We start from the raw sequence: 22,876 nt of genomic DNA, 5'->3' as shown, positions 1-22,876 counted from the left end.
CGCAGGTTAGATACCATCCTGTCCTCCCCACGTGATCAGCTTCCCACTTGAAGAAGAGGGATGCAGGGGTGCGCACACCTCAGTCCAGGGACAGCCAGGTGGCTTGGAGTCACGTCTCCCTGGTGTTGGCGGATGTGTCAGGGTGTGCACCACCACCTCAGGAGGTGGGCCTTTGTATTCAAGTGATGTACACGTGTGTATGCATGTATATACACATGTATGTGTGCACGTCAGGAGGTGGGGACACAGGTGGCTGCTTTCTCTGCTTCAACTTGATGCCCTTGAGAATGCAGTCATCCTCTTCATTTTGTCGCTTTCTCCTCTTCATTTCATTTTCCTAGAACTAAAATAGAGCCTCGAAACACATATTTATATTCTGAACTATTTGAGTGGTTAGAAAGTTCAAGTTACTGCTGAAGGGTTTTCTTCAAATAGGTTTTCCAGAAGTGTCAGTTAATTTAATTAAAGATTTAAATGATTGGAGTAGAAAGCAAGTTTATTTTTCTTAAAATCCAACTGGTAGTTTTTAAATATAGCTACTAGAATCTACTGTTTCAGCTGCCAAAACTGGACCAAGCTATTTTAGCAAAATAAATATATTCTCTTTGAATTGTCAAAAGGCAGATTTCTCAAATATTTATGTGGGCAGGTGCTCCATCTTATTTTACATTTAAAAGGCATGGTTCATTGTCACTGTCAGGCTAGGCTCCGGCCCCCATGTCAGACCAGAGGTGAGACAGGGCTGTGTTGACAGTTGTGACTGGTGCCCCTGGGTGAGGACGGAGCATCCGGGCCAGGGAATGTGGAGGGTGCTGTGTTCTCTACTTGTGTAGGAACTTGAAGTGACGTCTTTCGTCCTCCAAAATGTGCTGGTAACTGCCCTGCAGCCCATGTGCCACCTCCGGGGCTGGGGCCATGTGTCAGCAGTGAGCTGGGTGAGGAAACAGCCTTCATGGGTTTGAGGGCTTGTCCTCGTGGCCTCGCGCCTCCGCTCACAGTGGCCATTCGGTCACTTCCTCGCCATGTCCTCCCGTGCTTGCATCTGCCGCAGGATTCCCAGAGCTCATCTGTGAAGCCTGGGTAGTTTCCATCAGGCAGCATGATGGGTGATTATTGTTTACATAGAAAACGAGGATTAGTTTTGGTTTGTAAACTTGTTCAGTCATTGGACGTGGTGTTTTGCCTTCCTGAGAGTTCAGTTTAATAGATGAGGTCACTTCTTCATTTCTCCCTCTCAGATCAGCTGGACGGTGTCTGCCTCTTGCCCTCTGTGTCCTGTGTCTGTGTGTGTGGGGGACGGTGTGGCCCTGGCCTGTTTTCTCTGTCGTCCCTGGAGCCTGGTGGCTCCTGGTGGGTGGCGTCTGGAAGGAGGATGGTCCTTCTTCTGCCACGTCCCCATTGGGGCATCAGGGCCAGGTCCAGGGCTTGGACAGGTGGGCGCTCCTAGCACCGGCCCGGGGCACCAGAGGACCTCTTGCCGGGGGCTTTTGGGACTGGTCCCCTCCCTTCCCTACCCTCTGGTCTGCGGGTCCAGCAGGGACGTACACGGTGCGCACACAGGCTCTGGGGAGCCAAGTAGGGGTATGTGTGCAGGCAGCCCCCAGGGAAGCTGATGTCAGTTGGAGTCTGTGATGGAGAAGCTGAGTCAGAACCCCCCTGCCAGCGCCCCCTCCCAACCCACCTGCTGTCCCGGCTCCTCTGCACACGGGCGCAGCATCACTTTGACATGATGTTGACTCACAGTTTGGAAAATGACACTGAACTTTTGTCCAGGGTTTACTTTGCTTTAAAAATATTGTCTAAACATAGGAGCTGGCTACACAGAGTTCGTAATACTTGTTCCTGAGAAAAACTGCAGGGTCTTTGGCGGTGTGGAGGTTGAGGTTGAAGCCTGCAGCCCAATGTCCTTGCACCAGCCTGCAGGGTACACTCCTGCAATGACCCCTCCAATTCTCTCCCCACTCCCTTCCCCTGTCCTGCCCCTACTTGCTTCATGGGTGGAGGGCAGTCCTTCCGCTCTGGTGTCGTTAAGCTTGTCATTCTAGGTTCACTGAGGATTTAGATCTTGAGCATTAGACCCAGTGCCGGGCATAGAGTTACCACTCTCTGTAGGTAAGTTAATAAACTCGCTGAGAGCTGGTGCCTTTTGGGCATTCCAGCAGTGCCTCTAGAAGTCCCTTTGCATCACATGTGTATCATGTGTCCACTTGCTTCTTCTGTGGTCAGGTAAATGCCACAGGTGGCTGATGGCAGAAAGCTGCTCCTGGCTCCCCCTCTTTGCCTCCAAACCAGCCTGTTCCTGAGAAGTGGTTCTTCTTACTCATCTCTTACTCTGAGTTCCAAAGTCAGACTTGTGATTTGTTTTCTGTCCTTAGCCAAAGTCAGGACCTAGCCTCCCTCACCCCTCTAGTGACCGGCTGGCCCAGGGGTGACATGGTCGTCATGATGGGGCTGCCAGGCCTTGCCTGGTGTTCGAGGAAATTGTGTGATTCAGAAGCCTGGCCTGGAGAGGCTGTCCTCACAGAGCAGAGCGTGCGAGTCCCAGACAGCCGGCCCCTTGGCCTGTGCTCTGTTCCAGGCCTGTGGCAAAACGAGGCGGGCTGGCTGCCCTTTGCGGGGCCTTTTTTTGTGCATAGAGGCCAGAATGTAAATATCAGGACATTTCAAAATAAATCTCATGAGAAATCTTGAAACAGTGACAACCCTGGCTGGAACATGACTTAAAGGCCCCTGGCCTGGTGACCCTTCGCAGGAAGCCGGGTCCCCCTGTGAGGTTTAACTCCCCTTCCTGTCACCCTGCCCCCAGGTGCGGGTGCTTTCAGGGCCTGTTTTGCGCCTCAACTTGCTTCCACATGAGGATCAGAAGGAGTGCTTGGAAAACGGCCAGTGTGCGAGCAGCATCGAGCATTCTCTTGATTTGCGTTCCTAAGTGGAGTTTCCTTTGGCCAAAAGATGAGGCTTTTTAAGGTTGATGTTTGTTTGACAGCGTTAAGCCCTTTCACACACTCAGTCAATCCTGCAACTCCCGGGAGGCTGTGACAGACAAGGGGAAGCGTGTCGGAGACACTGGCCCCTGGTCAGGGTGTAGCGTCGTCCCTCATTGCTGACGGAGCTGGTGGGGGTGCCGCTGGGCTTGCAGACAGGTGGGCTCCTGCCTCCCGCCGGGCGGAGGGAGCGCCATCCGCCCTGATGCCCCGCCGCCCCCCTTTCCTCCTTCGGTTTCCTGCCTGTCCCAGGCACGTTCCGGGCTGCCTCGCTGAGGTCAAGAGGGCAGGTCCTCCCGAGTGAGCTGAGCTCTGGACGCTCGCCTCGCAGGCTCCCCTCAAGAAAGCTGGGGGCGTGGGTGCTGTGGCCGCGAGGCTCACCCGGCCCCCTCTGTCTCCCAGAGGACTACCCCAACGGCACGTGGCTGGGGGACGAGAACAACCCCGAGATGCGGGTGCGCTGCGCCATCATCCCCTCCGACATGCTGCACATCAGTACCAACTGCCGCACGGCCGAGAAGATGGCACTCACGCTGCTGGACTACCTCTTCCACCGCGAGGTGCAGGCCGTCTCCAACCTCTCGGGCCAGGGCAAGCACGGCAAGAAGCAGCTCGACCCCCTGACCATCTATGGCATCCGGTGTAAGTGCTGCCACCATCCCATCGAGGGAGGGCTCCACTGGGGGCGGGCACTGGGGGACCCCCAGAGGTGGGCTGGGGCAGCTCTGGGTCAGAGCTGGTCAGGAGCGGGTACCCTGTACACGTACACTTAGCTTATAGTTTCTTTTTTTAATTTTATGACCACATTTCTTGGCATGTGGGGTTTTAGTTCCTCGATCAGGAATCAAACCCATGTCCCTTGCAGTGGAAGCGTGGAGTCTTAGCCACCTGCCCACCAGGGAAGTCCCTGCAGTTTCTTTTTCAGACTTCTGACTTTGGCCACGCCAGCCACCTCCTGGGTCAGGAACCCACTGTCACCGCTGCCAGCCACATTTACCTCACTGTGGATGAGACTGGGTTTTACATTTTTCCTTTTTCTGCTTATCAGAAGTGTTTTCCTTGCTTGGTTTTTTCCAGGGGGCGAAAAAAATCAGCATTTGAAACACAAGCACTTCTTTGAGCAAGGGAGCAAGGTTACCGAGCAAGAAACGTGCGGGATGCCAGCTTCTTCAGGCTTCCGCACAGTTAACGGGCCCCCAGAAGCTGGGATGACCAGCCATGCAGCTCATGTGCTCTGTGCAAGAAGTAGCTCTTTATTGTAAACGTAAACGGCCATGTTGTCGTGAGGCTTAGGATCTGCAGGCAGAGCAGTTGCCTTTTCCCCACTGAATTGATAGTGCTGTGGCCTAGTTCTCGGGGCTTTATTGGTGAGTCACAGAGACATCTGCTCAGGCTGCGGGAGCCTTCTGGCTGATCTCATGAGACCAGAGATGAGGCTGGCATGCCCCTTGGGGCCCTGAGCTGACAGGTCTTTGAAGACAGCTGTGAGGGGGCCAACGTGGAGAGACCCCAGTGCCGGGAGATGTGATTTAGTAGCACAGGTGGGAGTCACGTGTCCATGAGGACCGTCGTCAGGTTTTCCCGAGGCAGCCTGGGCAGAGATGGTGTTGCTGATGGTCCACGGGGACCCAGAGCCCCGCTGACACTGGCCTGTCTGGTGTGTGACAGGCTGGCCGTGTCTGCGGCCATGAGGTTGAGACCACGGTTCTAGCAGAGCCAGTCTCCCTGGGAGGACTGGGATTGAGTCTGGCTTGTCTGTGGTGGAAGTTCACAGCCTGTGACCCATGGCCATTGTGGTTTGTAGCAGCACGAGTCAGTGTCTGTCGTCACACGGCCGTGTGATCGTGTGTGTCTGTGTGTCTCTCCTCTCCTCCTGGCCAGCCCTGTCCTGCTGTACTCAGAGCCCACTGTACTCCAGTGTGACCGCATCTGCGGTTAATTTGTCATATCTGCAGCTACCAGGGAGCATCACCACGTTCTGGGTCCTGGGCGTGGACGTGAACTTCGGGGCACGTTTCAGTGCAGTGCTCAGGGCCTGGGTTCTTTGGAACCCCGGGTGATCAGGCTCCTCCAGGCCCAGCCCAGCACGCCTCTTTGGGGGCTAGGAGGAAGTCGTGGTCAATGTGGACTGGTGTGGGGAGGGAACCTGTGAGAAGCAGAGCAAGTGGGGCCCTGGCTCTCGGGTCACCCTGGAGCTGGCTTTCCTCACACTCCAAGGGGCAGGGCGCCCGTGGTGGGGTGGGGTTTGCCTGCTGCACAGCCCTCCGCCGCCCCACCAGCCGCTGAGGGGCTGGCTGGCTTGTCTGTCTCTGAGACCAAGCGCTGAGATGGAGAGTCCTGAGGTGCTGGGGTGGGGAGGGGCTGCTGGGCTGTCTTTGCCCGTTTCTTCTCTACGTGGGTGGGCGCCGAAGGCTTGAATTTTCAGGCTGGTTCTCATTTCTCGCTGATAACTCAGCTTTGGAGCTGAAGTGAGGATAGTGGCGTTCTTATTTCATGAGGTTTTCTTACGAGCATCAAATGACTTGAGATAAAATGCTTCAACAAGTGTGAAATGCGGTTAATTCAAAGTAATCTTTTTATCACTCATTATGGGAGCTTCCCTCCTCCTTTCACTCAGCTGAGGTTGCTCAGAGCTGTCAGAAAAGATGAGGGACGCCTTTGGCAAAGTGAGAGGAAGCCCAGCTGTGGCGCCAACCTTCTGTGCTGCCCCCCCACCTCCCCGTACGGTTCCCGGGGTAGAGCCAAGCCTCTTGGTGCGGGGGCATCGGTGCTGCTGGTTCCTTCATTAGTTTTTCTTGGCAGCCATCATGGGGGCATCTGCCGGAGTCTTGAGTCACTGCTGGAAGGAACTATGTAATAAGATGTCTTAGATGCATTTAAAAATGGTTAATGCAGAACTAGGAGAATGTGTGTTTTTTCTTTAAAGGACATAAGCCAGGTTTTGGACGGGCAGGTTGGTTTTTACAAAGTCGAATTTAAGTATTAACGTTTCCATTTGTTTCTTACATTTGTACACCCTCGTGTGTCTTGTATATATTCTTTTCTGTTAGTAACAAGTTCTGAAAGTTTGCATTATCTTGTTAATCCCTCGAGGTGTTTGGAAGGTGTTTTCCTTGTGCAGAAGGCATGAGGGGCTGGAGGGTGGCCTGCAGGGGTCCGTCTGTGTTGGAGCAGGCCCCTGCCGAGGTGGTGGACAGGCCTGTGGTCATCAGTTCTTTGCCTGTGTTTGGGCTCCTCTGCAGTTGTGGTCAGTAGCTGGCTCTTCCTGCGACTGAACGGCTGTATTTAGTGGTTGGTCCCCAGTGACTGTATACGATTGTCGTTCCAGTAGTTGGACGCAGTCAGTGTTTGAGTTCCATTGTAACTGCAGCCGGTACTTGGGTTCTCTTGTTGCTCAAGTGAATAACTGGCTGGGACTCTGTGAGCTTGCCCTGCACTTAGAGCCATCCCTTGCATGGAGCCATCCCTCAGTAAATAGTGAGGGATGACTCTGGTTCGAGATGACCTGGAAACCAGCACGGAGGTGCCGCGGCCCTCATGTGTTTCCTCCCCTGCAGGGTGACAGTGTGGGGCTGAGACCACTGTGGCTCAGCTTCTCCCCAATCCCCTAAACCCAGCCCTCCCTAAGCCCATTACTCTTTATCAAGATTACAGACATTTTGGTTGTCATTCTGTTTAGAGTTAAAAACGTCTTAGCTTGTGTTCACAAAAAGTCAAGAGGTGTTTGACGAAAGAAAACAGTTTACTTGAGAAAACAGACAGTTCCTTTGTTTTGATTATTTCTAGGTTGTGTGGTCCCCATAGAGCAGATTTCAGATTTTGGGTATCAGTTTATCTCTCAGCAGACACTCCAGACTTGGTGCTCTTAGTAGTCAAAACAGGAAGTTTTGCAGCTTAATCTTCTTCTTATTAAATATTTGGATTTCGTCCACTCTTTATGCAGTGGAGCTTCATGACCAGCTAGACGGGAGGTCACACTGGTGACCAACATTTCTTGTGGTTCGCACGTTCCTGACAGTTACTTTCTGTCAGTTGAGCACAAGGAAGGGATGAGGTGGTCCACTGAGAGCTGGGCGGGCTGGCAGGGCAGGCTCTCCTGTGGGAGGGCGTCTCAGATGCCCACGTTGCACACTGGGAACTTGCCGTAATGCAGGGGCCCCCAGCGAGGGTGCTGGTGCGCTGCAGCCTGGTGCCCCTGCCTCTCTGGCCAGCGGTCAGTGGACATGATGCCCACTAGGCTGGGTGTGCGAGGGCTCCAGGGAGGGGGCCGGTCTTTACCTTTAGGGAGTTCTGTTCTGACTGAGGAGGCAGATAGGGAGGCAGGGGAACTTCCATAAGCCTCAGACTCAAATAGCTGTGGAAGAATGTCTTCAGGTGAATTGTAATCAGTGTTTAGTCAACGAACATTGCTGCGTCTGTCCTCGCTTGGACGTTCTGGGTTCTTGGCAGGCATGGGTGAGCAGAACAAAGATCCCCTGTGTTTGTGGAGGAAACGGAGTAAACATCATCAATATCTAGGGGGTGGCAGTTGGGAGGGTTCTGGCGTCAAGTGGGCTGGTTGAGGAGGGGATCATTTAGATTGTGTTGGACCCGAGATGTGAGAGGAGGGAAGGAGGCGGCTGGGCAGCGCGATAGGGGTGACAAGCTGCAGTTTTGGTAAAACTCTCAGGTCCCTTGACTTCGTCTCAGCCTTGGGACCCAGAAGGCCGTGTATTAGATCAGGGTGGATGGTTGGAGCATGGGCATCCAGGATGCCTGTGGGAACTCTCACCTCCAGCTCATAGCTTGTCTCCCTCTGGTGTGAGTGGATCAGGGCAAAAAAGTTCAAGTTAAATGAACGGAAAGCCATTGTCACCCATGACAGGCTCACCCGAGGTGGCTTTTGCCCATCAGGCTTTCTGTTCCCGCCACGCCCTGACCACAGCTCGGTGGGAGGCCGCGTCTCACCTTTCCTCCCGTCGGATGTGTTCTACAGGTCACCTCTTCTATAAGTTTGGAATCACAGAATCCGACTGGTATCGAATCAAACAGAGTATCGACTCCAAGTGTCGGACAGCCTGGCGGCGAAAACAGCGAGGCCAGAGCCTGGCCGTCAAGAGCTTCTCCAGGAGGACGCCATCCTCATCCTCGTATGGAGCCACAGGTTCGTGGGCAGCCGGGCGGGTGGTCCGGGGCCGTCAGAGGCAGCGTGCGCTGTGCCTGCTTGTGCCCTGGGAGAGGCTCCCGTGCAGGTGCCGAGGAGCAGAGCGTCCTGGGCTCAGCAGCAGGAGGGTCTCGGCCAGGACCTCTGGCGGGTTAGCCTGTGGCCGGCTCTCTGGCCGCCCCTTGGGATGGTGTTCAGATCCCCCATCTGGGCAGCGGTCTTGGAACTCTGTTTCCAGCTAGCACCTGTGTGAGGCCCTGAGCCAGCCTGGACTGGGTCCGAGCCAAGGTTGGGGAGGCTGGGCTGGGTCCTAAAGCGCCCTTTGCCCCTCAGGCTTGGTCTCCAGCAGAGACTGGTGATGACACACTTCATCTTGACTCTCACTCACTTATTTAAGCGTTTTTCTTCCAGTTACTAGTGTTTCTTTCACCTGAATGACAGTAATTTGGTTTAATGGCACTTTTGTGTCTTCGGTTCGTTTGTTCTCTGTGTATGAACATGGCAGTGTTCCTCCTGAGCGGCTGTGGGTTTGAGCAGCTCGGTGTGGCCATTGGCCTTGTGTCCTCTTGTGGGTGGCAAACAGGCTTTTCAGTGCCAGTGCTGGGCAGGCTCCGGTTCTCAGGATGTGTCCTTTGGGATGGACTCTGGCCAGCCCTGGGAAGGTCTGCAGAGTCCAGTAGTACCTTCTGTGGCTGGAGTGACTGGAGCTTTCTCAGGGGCGGGGACCCCCATGTCATTCTGCTTTGTCAGCTGTCCTCTGGGCCTCGGAGAAGGACTCCTTGGTGCTGCAGGGTGCGCTGCTGCTCCGTCCACCCAGCTCTCCACGCTGTGCCTCTGGGGTGGGCTTGGGCTGCTTTCAGGAGGTTGGTCTCCTGGGAGCCAGAGGGGGCCCCTTCCTCAAGCACTGGAGCCCTTAGAGTTTTGAGAGAACCACAGAACTGCACGTTCTTCTTTTGTCAAAGTTCCTGTAACTTCCTGTTGACTTGATGTTTCTCTGTCTTAACTTACTGCCTACTTGGCTCAAACTTGATAAGCACAGGGTGGTTGGTTGATGGGCCTCTGGGATTTTGTACTGATCTTCCTGCGTACTCGAGGCCTGACACAGCGAGTCTGGTACCTAAGGCTCTTCTGGTGACAGACGTAGTCCAGGAACATGTCATTCAGCTAGGATTCCGTAAATTTGGGCTTCGTAGTAATTCCAGCTGGGGTTGTCTTGTTTATTTCTGAATTATCAGCACACTGAAGAGGAACTGACAAGTAAATGCTGTCAGTGAGCATCTGAGCCAAGGCTGCTCTATTTAAAGCTGGATTAGTACTGCCAGTTTGAGCGCAAACCACATCACTAGTTTCAAGGGACTTTTAAAGTATCAATTTATTAAAACATCTGTATTTCACAGTCCTATCCGGCCACACTGTGTGAATTTTTATACGTGCTTGAGTTTAAGGAGCCGCCCTTTATTGTGTAAACACCCCAAGCGCTTTCCCTTCAGCTCTCGTTGGGGAGCATCCATGTAGGGCACAGAATGTGAGGGTCGCAGGGAACCAGCTCCCGACCTTGTGTCTCTCCGGACGTGGAGGAGCGTCAGCCAGTGGCGGCAAGGCCTTTGAGAGGCTGCCCTTTCTGTGTCTTTCTGTTGGGAGCAGGGGGGAGGTCTTCCCTCAGCAGGAAACCTTGTCTCCCATCGCTTGCTGACGCTCATGGATTGTTGTTGGATCGTAAGCAAGTAACTGAGGCCTGTTTTTGCACTGGATTTTTATATCAATATAGATTATAAAACATGGATTTAAATTGGTTCTCATGAAGTTGCATGCTTATAGGGAGCTATTGATTGCGTGGTTAGTTCAGTAACTTTAATTTGAGGTTTCTGATGTGTTGCACGTGTTTACATTTTAATGCTGTTATGTTTTAAGTTTTTAAAAGGTAGTCAGGGAGTCTGTACCATGTCAAGTTGATATGCACCATTCAGCTATCAAAAGTGCATGAAAAGTCTGTTCTTCGAGAATCAGATGTTTTATATCTTTTTTGTCCTTCCATTCATGTCTGTATTCCACTTCTCAAGGAATTTCACTCTAATATGTCTTTATCTTTAGAAGTTTTCTGAGTAATCCATTCTTAGAAAGTGAAAGTCGCTCAGTTCAGTTTAGTTCAGTCGCTCAGTCGTGTCCGACTCTTTGAGACCCCATGAATCACAGCACGCCAGGTCTCCCTGTCCATCACCAACAGAGTTCACTCAAACTCATGTCCATCGAATTGGTGATGCCATCTAGCCATCTCATTCTCTGTCGTCCCCTTCTCCTCCTGTCCTCAATCCCTCCCAGCATCAGAGTTTTTTCCAGTGAGTCAACTATTCGCATGAGATGACCAAAGTATTGGAGTTTCAGCTTCAGCATCAGTCCTTCCAATGAGCACCCAGGACTGATCTCCTTTAGAATGGACTGGTTGGATCTCCTTGCAGTCCAAGGGACTCTCAAGAGTCTTCTCCAACACCACAGTTCAAAAGCATCAATTCTTGGGCGATCAGCTTTCTTCACAGTCCAACTCTCACATCCATACATGACCACTGGAAAAATCATAGCCTTGACTAGATGGCCCTTTGTTGGCAAAGTAATGTCTCTGCTTTGTAATATGCTATCTAGGTTAGTCATAACTCTCCTTCCAAGGAGAAAGCATCTTTTAATTTCATGGCTGCAAAAGTTGCTCAGTCGTGTCCAACTCTTTGTAACACCATGGACTATCCAGTCCATGGAATTCTCCAGGCCAGAATACTTGAGTGGGTAGCCTTTCCCTTCTCCAGGGGATCTTCCCAACCCAGGAATCGAACCAGGGTCTCCTACATTGCAGGCAGATTCTTTACCAACTGAGCTATCAGGGAAGCCCTAATTCTTTCTTTACAACAAAAATATGTATGTACATTGATAATTAAAAGTTTTTCTGAGTCCTAATGTTCTAAGTGTATAAGAAAATTCTCCTGGTTGAGATAGCATTGCGATTAAAAGTGATACACATGAAAACAAGCGTATCTCATTTTGGGTTAAACATGGGAAAGTACACTATTATTGGGCTTCCCTGGTGGTTCAGCAGTAAAGAATCTGCCTGCAGTAGAGGAGACCTGGGTTCGATCCCTGGGCCAGGAAGATCCCCCTGGAGGAGAAAATGGCAACCCACTCTAGTATTCTTGCCTGGAGAATCTCATGGACAGAGGAGCCTGGTGGGCTATAGTACATGATATTGCAAAGAGTTGGACACAACTGAGCAACTACACAACAACACAACTTTTATTGAAAAGTTTACCTTTAATTGAGCTGGTGAGGCTATTCCCCCAAATAATCCATGGACCAATCCTACTTTGGGCTGGTCTGAAACAGAGTTTAGTGTCTACTTTCTTCCTGTTTTTCATTTTTGTTGCTTTATCTGAGGAGCTTCACTCATACCCAGTGGGTGGCTGGGAACCGTCCCTGTTCCGGGGTGGTCGGGTCTTCATCTCTGTCCACAGGTCAGAAATCTCTGCCGTGTGAACAGCTGCTGCTCATGATGCTGCGCATCCAGGAGCTGCCAAGTCCAGGATGGAGGGCTCCCCCTTGCTCCCTGTGGGGGCAGGAGAAGGCAGAGGTGGGCTCAGCCTGGGCTGGTCTCTCAGGCCCGTGTGTACCTCCCTGCAGAGACCATGATGAGCACGCCGCCCGCCGGTGAGCTGCAGCAGCCGCCCCCACAGGCCCTGCACTACGCCCTGGCCAATGCCCAGCAGGTCCAGATCCACCAGATCGGGGAGGACGGGCAGGTCCAAGTAGTACGTACTTCTCGCCAGTCTGCCCTCGTGGGCGGGAGGGGAGGGGAGGGTTGGGGGCACAACCAGCTTTCCCTGTGGTTTTGGACCTGGCTGACAGCTTGGGGGAGGGGTCCAGTGCTAAATCAAAGCAGAAAAAGTAAGGGTAGGCCTCCTACAGCTCACAGATACCCACCCCTTGTGGTCTATGCAACTCTGCGCTTCTGCCTGTCTTTCTGGGGGGCACCATGATGTGTCCTAGGTATTTCCTCATCTCAGAAGCACGGGCACCCTGTACTGAGGGCCAGCGGAGGAAGCTGGAGGCCTTAGCGTGTAGCTTCTTTGGATTGGGTGACAAGTGCCCCTCGGCGTGGCGCCCAGCCACCTGGCCCTGCCTTGTGCGCTGCTGGCCCAGGTGGACATCCCTCCCAACCCTTCGTGGGTCCCGTGGCCAAGGAGAGTGGGCAGGAACTCCCTTGGGATCCTGGGGGTGCTTCGTCACCCAGCATCCTCACTGGCGGGCTCTTGGCAGGACAGCCTCCTGGACACCTGGTTAGATGCCGCATTCCACACCGTCCAGAGAGGGAGCGTTTCCTGAGAGCACAGGGGGCACTAGTGAGGGGCATGTCTTCTGGGGGAGACAGAGCAGCTACAAACAGTGTTTTGCTGACAGTCCCAGAGGCAGTGACTCTTAGCTCGTTAGTAAAGAAGCTCTCTGAAAGAATTCCAGAGTAGATAACTGTGATGCAGGATTTATACAGACGTGGTAACATGAATGCCACAGAGAAGTCTTCAGTGGTTTATTTTCAGGCCCATTTTGATTAAGGTAGAATTTTAAATAAGATAATGGTTATTCATTTTATTGAACAAAGTTAAGATTTACAGTCGTTACTTGTCTGCCTGTACCTGCCAACATTTTAGTTGGAGTCTTTGATTCTTTGGAACTATATTTATTAATGTTTACTTCAGCTGTTTACGTAGTCATTGATTTAAAGAGTTGACTGACCTGTTCTCTGTGTGGATACATGTACAACAGCCACTCACCTTTCTAGTCATGCTGCTGTATGGCCTCGTGCATACACCTGCATACACCTGCATACACCCCCAGGTTACTAGGGGCACTTCCTGAAAGTCCACGGTTTCTGGTCCTTCCCTGTTGATAGTATGATTTAAAAAAACACCAAAAACTTCAGTTTTCTGGAAAATTTTGGTTTCTCCTCTTTTTTGTGTGTCCTTCACATTCTTAAATTTGCTCGTTTAGTGCCATTTAAAGATACAGCAGAGTTTCCCTAGGCCTCGCTGCCCCTTTAAGAATGACTGCAAAATGTTAGTGTTATGGTCTTAAAGTGGTCCTTTGGGAGGCGGGTCAGTAGCTCACACAGTGCTCTGTGACCCTGGCGGCTCTGATCTCCACTGTCTTGTCCCGAGCTGTGAGGGTGAGTCAGGAGCGAGCGTCTCCTGTCTGCCCTGATGCTTCCTGTGTCTTCTCTTCTGCGGATCCCACAGGGCCACCTACACATCGCCCAGGTGCCTCAGGGGGAGCAGGTGCAGATCACGCAGGACAGTGAGGTGAGTCCGCCAGTCCGCCCAGGGCCCACAGGCCCCCTGCACTCCGGCCTCTGCAGTGCGCTTGACCACTGGGCTGCTCCTGGTGACACGGGCGTCTGGCAGGGACCCCCTGACGCGCACTTCTGGGGCACAGACTTGAGGCCTGCCTGCCCTTCAGGCCTTCCTGCCCTGGCCGCACCGGTGGCCGTCAGGGTTTATTTCTGGACACTGTATGGAGGCTTTTGCTCTTGGCGCGCTGCCCTCTGGACCACTGTCTCGCCTGAGATACAGACCTTCCTGCACTCCAGCCCAGGGGTGGAAGGAGCATAAGAGGGTTGCCACAGACTGTGGCCTCACTGTCCTCCCCACCGATCTCGGCTCCCTCTGCTCAGGGGGCTGGTGCCTGCCTTGAGGGGGTGGGAGTCCCGTGAGAGAGTACATGTAAGCCTGTGAGCCGCCTTGCAGCTTTCTCTGGCCTCTCCCCACTGGCGTCCTCCTTGCTGCTACCCATAGTAAGGATGGAGGTGGGTGCTTCCGGTTGCACGCCTGCCCTTTCTGTGCATGGCGGCTGCCACGGGGCGCCTGGCTTGGGAAGGTCAGCTTGACGTCCACCTTCTTCCCAAAGGAGAGGCTAAAGGGCTGGGCCTTGGGGCCATCCACTCTGGCCAGCGTGGTTCCCTGCACCTTGTCCAGGACCCTGGACCCACACCCTGACCTTTGACTCTTGACCTTTGTGCCCAGTGTGGGTGGAGCTGAGGGATGGGCTTGCTTCCTGCTTCAGGGCTGTTGCCCCCCCCCCCAACCTCTGGGTCCCAGGTCCTGGGAGAGTTCTATGGGCCCACTGGCTCAACATTCTTAAGGGGGCGTCTGTGATCTCATACAGAGCAGCAGGTTGTGGGGGTTGGGGTGGGGGAGCAAGCTGCAGGCTAAGCAGGGGCACCCCCAGGAGTCTGGGGGCTTCCCTTTACTGGGCACAGGTGAGGGGCCACACCCACTGAGGGCCGGGCATCCACCAGCTCACCTGCCTTGCCTCCTCCCTCAATGGGGGCTCTTGAAGGAAATCTGCAAGAGTGGGAAAAGGAGGAAGCAATGTGTATTGCTTTTATACTGTTTTTGCTAAAAATTCACTAGAGTACTTCTGAATTTCAATTTTTATTATCAGTTTTACTCACTTTTCCTCCAGTTTCCTTAACTGAATCCTTCGTCCATAGAACCTAGTGTTTTTTTGCTTCCATTAGGAATTGGGTGCACTGAATTAGAAGCAATTGCTGATAGTATAATGATTACTTTGTAATAAGTTATAGCATGAGTTAGTCTTCTTATCACATTAAAACCTTACCTTGTTCATTTAAAAATTAGGTAATTATTTTGTCAAAATGAGGATATCCGTAAAAGAGATGTTTAGCAGAACCTACCAGACTTAAAGCAACTATTTTTTTAAACCAATGGAAATGGATTTCCAGCTGATGAGATCCTGGTGTACGTGTGGTCTGGTTAATTGATTTGTGTCCCATAGGTTTCCTGGTTGCAATAATGTCACATGATGTGTCAGGTGTCTTGTGGGGGAGTATGGGACCTCTTTGGGCTACCTTAAATTCTTGTGAGTCTAAGATTGGTTCCAAGCAAAAAGTTAGAAGAAAATAACATTTTCATTTGGAGGCAGGGTTGGGGGTTAGGTACAATGTTTTTTAATTGGTTTGCTTTGTTTTTGTAAGAAAAAAATAGTATTTGTAAATGTAGCTTAAGTATTTTGAGGTTTTTATGGCTATGGAGGATTGTGTTTTTGTAGAATGGATGTTAACAGTCCTGCTGATGCTCACAGACGGCCTGGGAACATTCCTGCCTCTGTCTCTTGAGTCTTGAAGCATTGTCGTTGATTGCCTTTTTTTTCGTCTGTTTTGCAGGGCAATCTGCAGATACACCACGTGGGACAGGATGGGCAGGTAAGTGCTCACTTGTGGTGGGTCCCGGCTGATGTTGTTGCAGGCAGGGAGGGGCTTGTGGATGGCAGGGCCCTGGGCTGCTATGCAATCTCTGTCTGCCACTATAAGGCAGGTTTTGTTCTCGTTTATTTCTGTAACCGCTGCCATTTTCTTCTGGTCCTGAGATAAAGACACAGAAACCCTCACTGAGCTCACCTGATGTGAACTATCCAGAGCTGTGGAGTTCCCAGGCTGTCGAGAGGCCCAGGGGTCTGCTCTGTCTAGGGCTCCTCCTGGGGCTGGAGCTGGGCTGTCCCCCCAACCCTTTGGTCCTCATACAGGCTCCCCGTGTGGCCTGGGGCCTCACAGCATGGTGGCCAGGCCCCCAGGGGATGTGGCCAACTTTTGAGAGCTGGGATGCAGGCACACAGGCCCTGAGGTGACCACCCTCCGGAGGGCAGTGTGGGCTGTCTGTGTCCTGCTCTGAATAGGGAGGACGATTTGTGAGGTGGTCAGCAGGGAGGCATGCGGCATCTCTCGGTACCCACGCTGGGCCCATGCAGCTTGAACATGAGCTGCTGAAGGGCAGGGCCGTATCCTTCCTATAGAGGCAGGGTCCTGCCCGAGCACCAGGAGGGACCTGGCAGATTCCCATGGAGACAGTTCCTGGGTGATTCACGCACCATAAGCCCTGAAAGTGAGCCTCCTGCTCAGGCTGGTGGATTGGTGGTGAGCCTGTCAGCCCTAGTGTCAACCTCAGCCCACCCACCCGAGTGGCATAAAATCTGCATTGAGAAACTTGAGACAACTATTAACTGTGTACTTTGTTGTTGGGGCAACTTGGCCGATGGTAAAAGTTGGGTGCATTTTTTATGATTAGAGTGTATCGTTAAGATTTTGTTGAACTGTTGTTGTTCAGTTGCTTAGTTGTGTCCAAGTCTTTTCGACCCCACGGACTGCAGCATGCCAAGTTTCTCTGTCCTGCACCATCTCCGGGAGCTTGCTCAAACTCACGTCTGTTGAGTTGGTGATGCCATCCAACCATCTCATCTTCTGTCGTCCCATTCTTCTCCTATCTTCAGTCTTTGCCAGCATCAGGGTCTTTTCTAATGAGTTGGCTCTTTGCATCAGGTGGCCAAAGTGTTGGAGCTTCAGCTTTAGGATCATTCCTTCCAGTGAATATTCAGGATCGATTTCCTTTAGGGTTGACTGTTTAATCTTGCTGTCCATGGGACTCGCAAGTGTCTTCTCTAGCACTACTGTTCAGAAGCATCAGTTCTTTGGTGCTCAGCCTTCTTTATGGTCCAACTCTCACATCCATACATGAATACTGGCAAAACCATAGCTCTGACTAGACAGACCTTTGTTGGCAAAGTAATGTCTCTGCTTTTCAATACATTGTCTAGGTTTCTTATAGCTTTTCTTCCAAGGAGCAAGTGTCTTTTAATTTCATGGCTGCAGTAACCATCTGCAGTGATTCTGGAGCCCCCAAAAATAAAGTCTCTCACTGTTTCCATTGTTTCCCCATCTGTCTGCCATGAAGTGATGGGACTGGATGCCATGATCTTAGTTTTTTGAACGTTGAGTTTTAAGCCAGCTTTTTCACTCTCCTCTCACCTTCATCAAGAGGCTCTTTAGTTCCTCTTTGCTTTAGTCTTAAGATGTCCTTTTCTGCATTAAAAAGTTGAGATTTAAAAAAGTCTAGAGTTATACAATTTCTGAGGTACGTTTTGCATTCTCTTCATCTTGGTTTGGGGGGAGTTTAAGAAAACAAAGCAAAGACCCCAGCAATTATTTGTGTGACTAAAAGTTGTGCTCCCGAGCAGTTTGGAAGAGGCGCCTCTGTTTCCAGGGCTCGTCGGCGCCCAAGGACAGCGTGTTCCTGGGAGGGCACTGGCGCCTTTGTCGTTTCCGTCAGTACCACTGTTGACTATGAAGCATGTGAGGAGGGTAAGAGCAGACCCGTAGGCTGTTTCCTGTCTGTGGTACCGTGCAGTCCGCAGGTGCCCGGGTATGGAGCCAGGGGATGTGTGGGTCAGGCGATTATGACCTAGTGGGATGTCTCTACTCTGTCTTCAGGCAGCATCGTATCTGTTGGAACATTTGAGTCGGGTCCGATTTTGTCTCTGTTTTGGAGATTTTTGCAACATGAGAAATCTTTAAAGACTGCAGTGTTAGTCATGCTCTTTATATTGAGAACCATGAAATGGTTTGATACTGTTTCAGCTAGATGCATATTTTGGTAGAAGATTTTTATTTTTTTTACAGTTGTGGTTAACGTAATCTAAAATGTGTATGAAAAAGGTTTATGTGTGTCTGCAGGCTGAATGACATCAGGACACTTGGAAACCTGGGAGATGGGTGTGTTCTGGTAAGCCCATCTCTGTAGTGATGAATATGCCAGACACACACAAACATGTACACACACACACACACACAGAGTTCACGTGGCTTACAGAAAATCAGACCGCATGGTTATGTGTCCACGTTCCTCTTGTCTTGCATCTGTGAGATGTTTCCTCAGGATCTAGATAAACAGCTTTGGCTTTCTTGAGACTCTAAAGCCTCTCTCAACACCTTTGGCTTTTGTGTGCGTCCTTATACTTTACTTAAAATTGAATTTCAGTAGCTTTCAGAATTTTTTCCGTAAAAGGAGGCCTTATAAACCCAGCTGTGAAAAAGATTAGAAGAGATGGGAAGTATCCAACATTTTATGTGTAGATCTTTTTTGTAGTGGATGAGAAGAAGGGCTGTGTGCGTGTGTGTGTGGGGGGGGGTGGTATGTGTGTGCAGGGTCCTTTCTCTGTGGCGTTGGAGCAGTCTCTGCCATCCCTGGGGCTCCAGTCCACTGTTCATGGTCTGAGACACCTTGCCACCAGCACACACTGTCACTTCACTTCTAAGAAAAATGTTTCCTTCAAGAAAATACGTTCCTGCCAAAATGCAGACACACATCTTGGAGAACCTAGGTAGCTTGGGATTAATCCCTCTCGGAAAAGCCTTCTCTACCAGAAATGGTGGAAAATATAGTTTAATCTGTAAAAGGTCAGATGCAGAGAAAGTTTGGTGTTGACTGGTTCCCAGAAATACCCTGGAGAAGCCACAGAAGCAACCCTGCGTCTTCTGTCTCGCTGGGTGTGGTGCTGTGGGCCATCATCCTGTCTGAGGCAGCTGGCCCCGTTGGCCCTAGTCTCCTGCTCCCAGTTCCATTCCTCAGGAATCCTGGTCCCCCAAGGAGGCTTGAGACTGTGGGAGGGTACCCAGCGCCCAGGATTCACCGTTCAGTGTCTCCTGAACCTGTGGGCAGCAGGGAAGGCAGCTTCAGGCTGAGGGTAACTAGTTAGTGCCGCCGGCATGTCAGTCTAGGCCTGTCACCTGTCCCTGGAGTTGTGCCAAACAAGATGGTTTCAGGTTGGACAAGGCCAGGTGGAAGTTGACTGAGATCTGAGCTGGAAACATGGTAATGCTTTTAAGAAGTTGCATGTGTAGTTACTTGTGTCCATGCTTCCAGTGTCGTAGGTTGTTGGAATCACATTGTCTTTGGAGGCTCATGTTGGTTGAGGCCAAGTAGCTTTACAGTAAAACCCCCAAGGCTCTTCCTGTTGTTGGATGATCATCCATGGCCCTGAACCCCTTTGGTCAAGTCTCACCTCAAAGGCTTTGACTCCAGATGGTCAAGGGAGGAGAGACAGGCCTTCAAATTGGAGAATCGTTTCTGATCCATTTTATCATTTTCAAATATATGTTTGAAGTGTTCAATTAAACAGCTTTGATTCCATTAGATCGAAACTTTATTCGTTTCTGTTCTTCACCCACCCACTGAAGTGTGACTTTTCAGCACTCAGTGATTCCTTGTTGGTGAGTGACTGCAGTAGCATTAGTTAACTGTAAGATACCTGTTGGTTGAAGGCATTTTGCTGCACTTTTGTTTTTAAGCCATTTAAGCCAAAATGTACCATATGTCCATTGATGATTTTAGACATGTGTTATTACCTGGAAATGTACAGAGGAGAGCTTACCTGAAACTCACAGCTCAGTAGGCTGAAAAATGGTGACTTCTGAGTCATTCCAAATTTGTTTTTACTGCGGCCCAAGTTGTAAAGCTTTTTCTGCACAGGAAGGCTTGGTGATTTCTCTGGAGTCTTCTGAAGCTCTTCTGTCCCTGCCTGTTTTCTGAGAGGGGCCTGGAGGCAATTTGGAGCCCACGCAGGTGCTGGGCCAGCGTCCTGGCGTTTGGGTGACGGCACAGAGCAGCTGAGGATCCTTCCCCAAGAATTTTGCTCCAGACGCCGTCAGGGAGCTGCTGTCCTCCAGAATGAAGTGAGATACCCCTCCTGCTCCACAAGCTGACTCTGTCAGTTTCCAGTTTGGCGGAGGGTGGGCGGCAGCTGAGCCCTCTGATGGGGCTACCGTGTGAAGTGCCGGAGGTCTCTCCAGATGGCTCACTTCTTTACAGTTAGGGGGACGGGAGGTGCCGTGGGGACGTGTCCCTCCTGTCTGCCTGGCCCCAGCTTTTCCCCCCACACACTCCAGGCACCGTGACCGTCCATGAGGTAGACACTGGAGGACGCTTCTCCATCCTCTTAGCGCGGGCATGTCTGGACTTGGGGGCTGCAGTCTCAAGCGGGGTGGCTGCCCCGCATGCAGTGTCTGAGGTTAGACAGTGGACTCGGGCACGTGGGGTCTGGAGTTGGCACTGGGCTGCCCTGCGCCAGGGGAAACAGGACCTCCTGAGGACCTGCGGAGTGAGAGCCGAGTTCTCACGGGGCCGGGACGTGAGGGTGCCCTTGAGGCACGTGGCGGCAGAGTCACGGCAGTAGAGTGCCCTTCCACGCACAGTGTCACTTCCCACTTTTCCCCTCACTTTGTGAGTGAACCTCGGAGTTCTCTTGAGGTTAACTTCACTGGGTGTGAGGAATCACACCTCTAGAAATCAGGGCGCAGTGTGATCAGGGTGCCCGGGTATGAGACTAAAGCCACTGCTCTGATGGGGCCGGAGTCTGAGGTTGGTGGACAGGATCCCAGTCTGGGCCCTGGGGAAGTCGTGTTCAGACTCTGGCAGAGCCTCCGCAGCAGAGGTCGACTTCTGGTCCAGAAGGTTCCGAGGAATCAGGATGGCTTCTCCTGCATTTCCTCTGGTCAGGTTCTGAGGTGAATGTACTGCCCTCGAGTAAAGTGAAATTGGTGTGACGTGCCACTGGATTGGAGAGTGTGTGGCACACCTGGCAGGTATTATGTGTGAGAGGGGAGGAGGGAGGGGTGGAAGGACCCTTGAACTGACAGGTGCCTGAGCATGGAGGGATTCAGGGTAGAAGACGGATCTAGAATTACTTTCACGTGTGGACAGACACAGTCACCAATATCAAGACTGAGGCCCCCAAAGTGAACCGAGCAGTGGGTTCACCAAGTGGCCCCGCAGCAAGCGTCAGTGCTGCCTCCCGTCCGCTCCTGAGCTGGCACAGGCGCTGTCAGTGTTCCCATGTGACCTGTGCTTGCATGGACACACACACACACCTGTGCTGACCAGCGAAGGAAATGCACACACACACACGGGCTGACTGGTGAAGGCCCGCCCAGACTCTGAGGGTGGCCGTCTTGTGGTGAGTGATATGGCTTGGAGTGGACGCGGACTCTGGAGCAGATACCTCTGACAGATGCCTGACCTGTGGAGGGTGGCAGGAACCTCCTAGCTGCACAGGCCATCTAGACGCGGCTCCAAGAGGCTGGGGAGCCGCCCAGGGACACTGGCACAGCAGTTGGAGTTTGGCTGAAACAGAAAGGAAAGCAGGGGCTCCTTCTAACTCAGCGTTAAGGATGTGACTGCTGGGTTGGGCTTACATTCAGGGCAATGCTTCACTGGCGGCTGAGTTGAGCTCCCCAGAACTGGAGGGTAACCCCAGGTAGATGAGGACAGATGGGCAGGTGTTTGGCTAGGAGAGAAGCCAAAGAGGTGGAGAGAAAGGCTCAAACCCCTTCTTCACAGAGGCTAGTGGAGAGAGATTACCCTTTAGAGGGAGAGTTCTCTGGAGTCACATGGCGTGGTGAGGTTCCCACTGTCTGGTCTGTGTTCTCCTGTTCAACTCTTCCTAATGCGCCCATCCTCCTGACTGACTGTGGCCTAGTGGTGTGCCCAGCGGCCTCAAGGAGTCGCCCAGTGCCTTCAAAGCCTCTTCTGTTTGCTTGTTTTCTCTGGCTTGTGGTCCTGGGCATGTGAGTTAGCCTGAGTCCCCACTTTCTCCCGGGCCAAGGGGCACTCGGGGTAACAAACTAGAACACCTGTGCCCTGTGTCCAGGCTGCAGCTCTTGAGCTGCGGCCCCAGGACCCCTAAGGGCCCTCCTCCCCTGAAAGCCCACTGACCTGGCGGTCCCAGCAGCATGCAGGGCCTGTCTGCTCACAGGCAGGCTGGATGATGACCACGGTCATGTCCGTGTCATCCTGACACCAGCAGCAGGGCGGCGTCTGTGCCCATGTGCTGTGCGGACAGACACGTCACTCTTAGTTGGCTGCACTGTCTCGTGTGAGCCTGGTGTTTCTGATGGCACCCCTGCCTCAGAATGCAGCCCCCAGTTCCCTGTGCAGGGCGTGGGAAGGGCTGGGATGTTTGTCTCCTGTCACCCCGTCTGGGTTGGGCAGCTGTAGTCGGGTACCGTTGGGGAGGTGCAGATGTGCGCACCATGGGGCTGAAGGCTGGGAGCCCGCCAATAGGGTGCTGGCAAGGACCATCTTGCTGGTTATGTCCCCACATGGTTTCCTCGATGTGCACGTGGGGCGGGGCCCCGTGTCTCGCCTCCTCCTGGGGAGTGTTGAGCCCTCATGGGCCCCGCCCCATGGCCTCATCTAACCCATTTCCACATGCTGGCATGGTGGATCATTGGGCTTCTGGGAGAGCACCCATCTATCTCAGGAGGGATGTGGGACGTGGGACAGTGCTGCTCGGGGGCAGAACGGGGTGCAGGGTGCTTTGGCCCAGAGACCTACTTGACCGTGTGTGTCACATCAGACGTCAGACGTGGCCTCTGGTTGGCAGGCTCCTCCTGGGGGGCAGGGGCAGGCGGCTGGGGGGTGTTGAGCAGACTCTTGAGGGGATTGGGCAGTCTTCTGGCAGGGTGGGGCAGGTGGCTGGGGGGTGGGCATCTTCTGGCAGGGTGGGGCAGGCAGCTGGGGGGTGTTGAACACACTCCAGGGGGGCGGGCAGTCTTCTGGCAGGGTGGGGCAGACTCCTGGGGCACCACAGCCGGGGTGGAGCTGGACCCAGTGGCCATCGCTCAGTGGGTCATTTGCTGAGTGCTCCCTGATGACTTAAACTCAGTAAGAAGACTGTACCACGTCTTTGAGAAGTTCTTCCTCGTCCCATCACAGTAAACCCAACAGTAATTTTCATGGTTCTGCACAGTGAGCTTTCCAAACTAAAGAATGAAACGGTAGGAGCCGAGTACACCGTTGGGGGTCAGGGGAGCGAGGGAGGCCTGAGCTCTGCTTCCTGGTTGTCCTCATCCTCGGTAGGTGTTTTAGCC

The 22,876-nt window shown here is 52.5% G+C and overlaps 1 protein-coding gene across 8 annotated transcripts in view; it reads left to right on the top strand.

The window, feature by feature from the left end:
- BANP (BTG3 associated nuclear protein) overlaps nucleotides 1-22,876 on the top strand; it is a 69,820-nt gene that overhangs the window by 40,856 nt on the left and 6,088 nt on the right. For 4 of the 8 annotated variants that reach the window (XM_055412977.2, XM_055412981.2, XM_055412979.2 and 1 more), the window contains 5 exons: nucleotides 3,387-3,626; nucleotides 7,960-8,127; nucleotides 11,788-11,915; nucleotides 13,398-13,460; nucleotides 15,344-15,382. In XM_055412977.2, the coding sequence (XP_055268952.1) occupies nucleotides 3,387-3,626; nucleotides 7,960-8,127; nucleotides 11,788-11,915; nucleotides 13,398-13,460; nucleotides 15,344-15,382 (638 nt within the window). Of the gene's footprint in view, nucleotides 1-3,386; nucleotides 3,627-7,959; nucleotides 8,128-11,787; nucleotides 11,916-13,388; nucleotides 13,461-15,343; nucleotides 15,383-22,876 lie in introns of all 8 variants that reach the window. The other 4 variants (XM_055412976.2, XM_055412980.2, XM_055412978.2 and 1 more) reach the window with 2 other exon arrangements.

Source organism: Moschus berezovskii, chromosome 22 (genome assembly GCF_049115385.1).
Source record: "Moschus berezovskii isolate FMDL1 chromosome 22, NW_MosBer_1.0, whole genome shotgun sequence".
NCBI lineage: Eukaryota > Metazoa > Chordata > Mammalia > Artiodactyla > Moschidae > Moschus > Moschus berezovskii.
The sequence above is the reverse complement of the archived record's forward strand: the minus strand, read 5'-3'. Positions and strand labels throughout refer to the sequence as shown.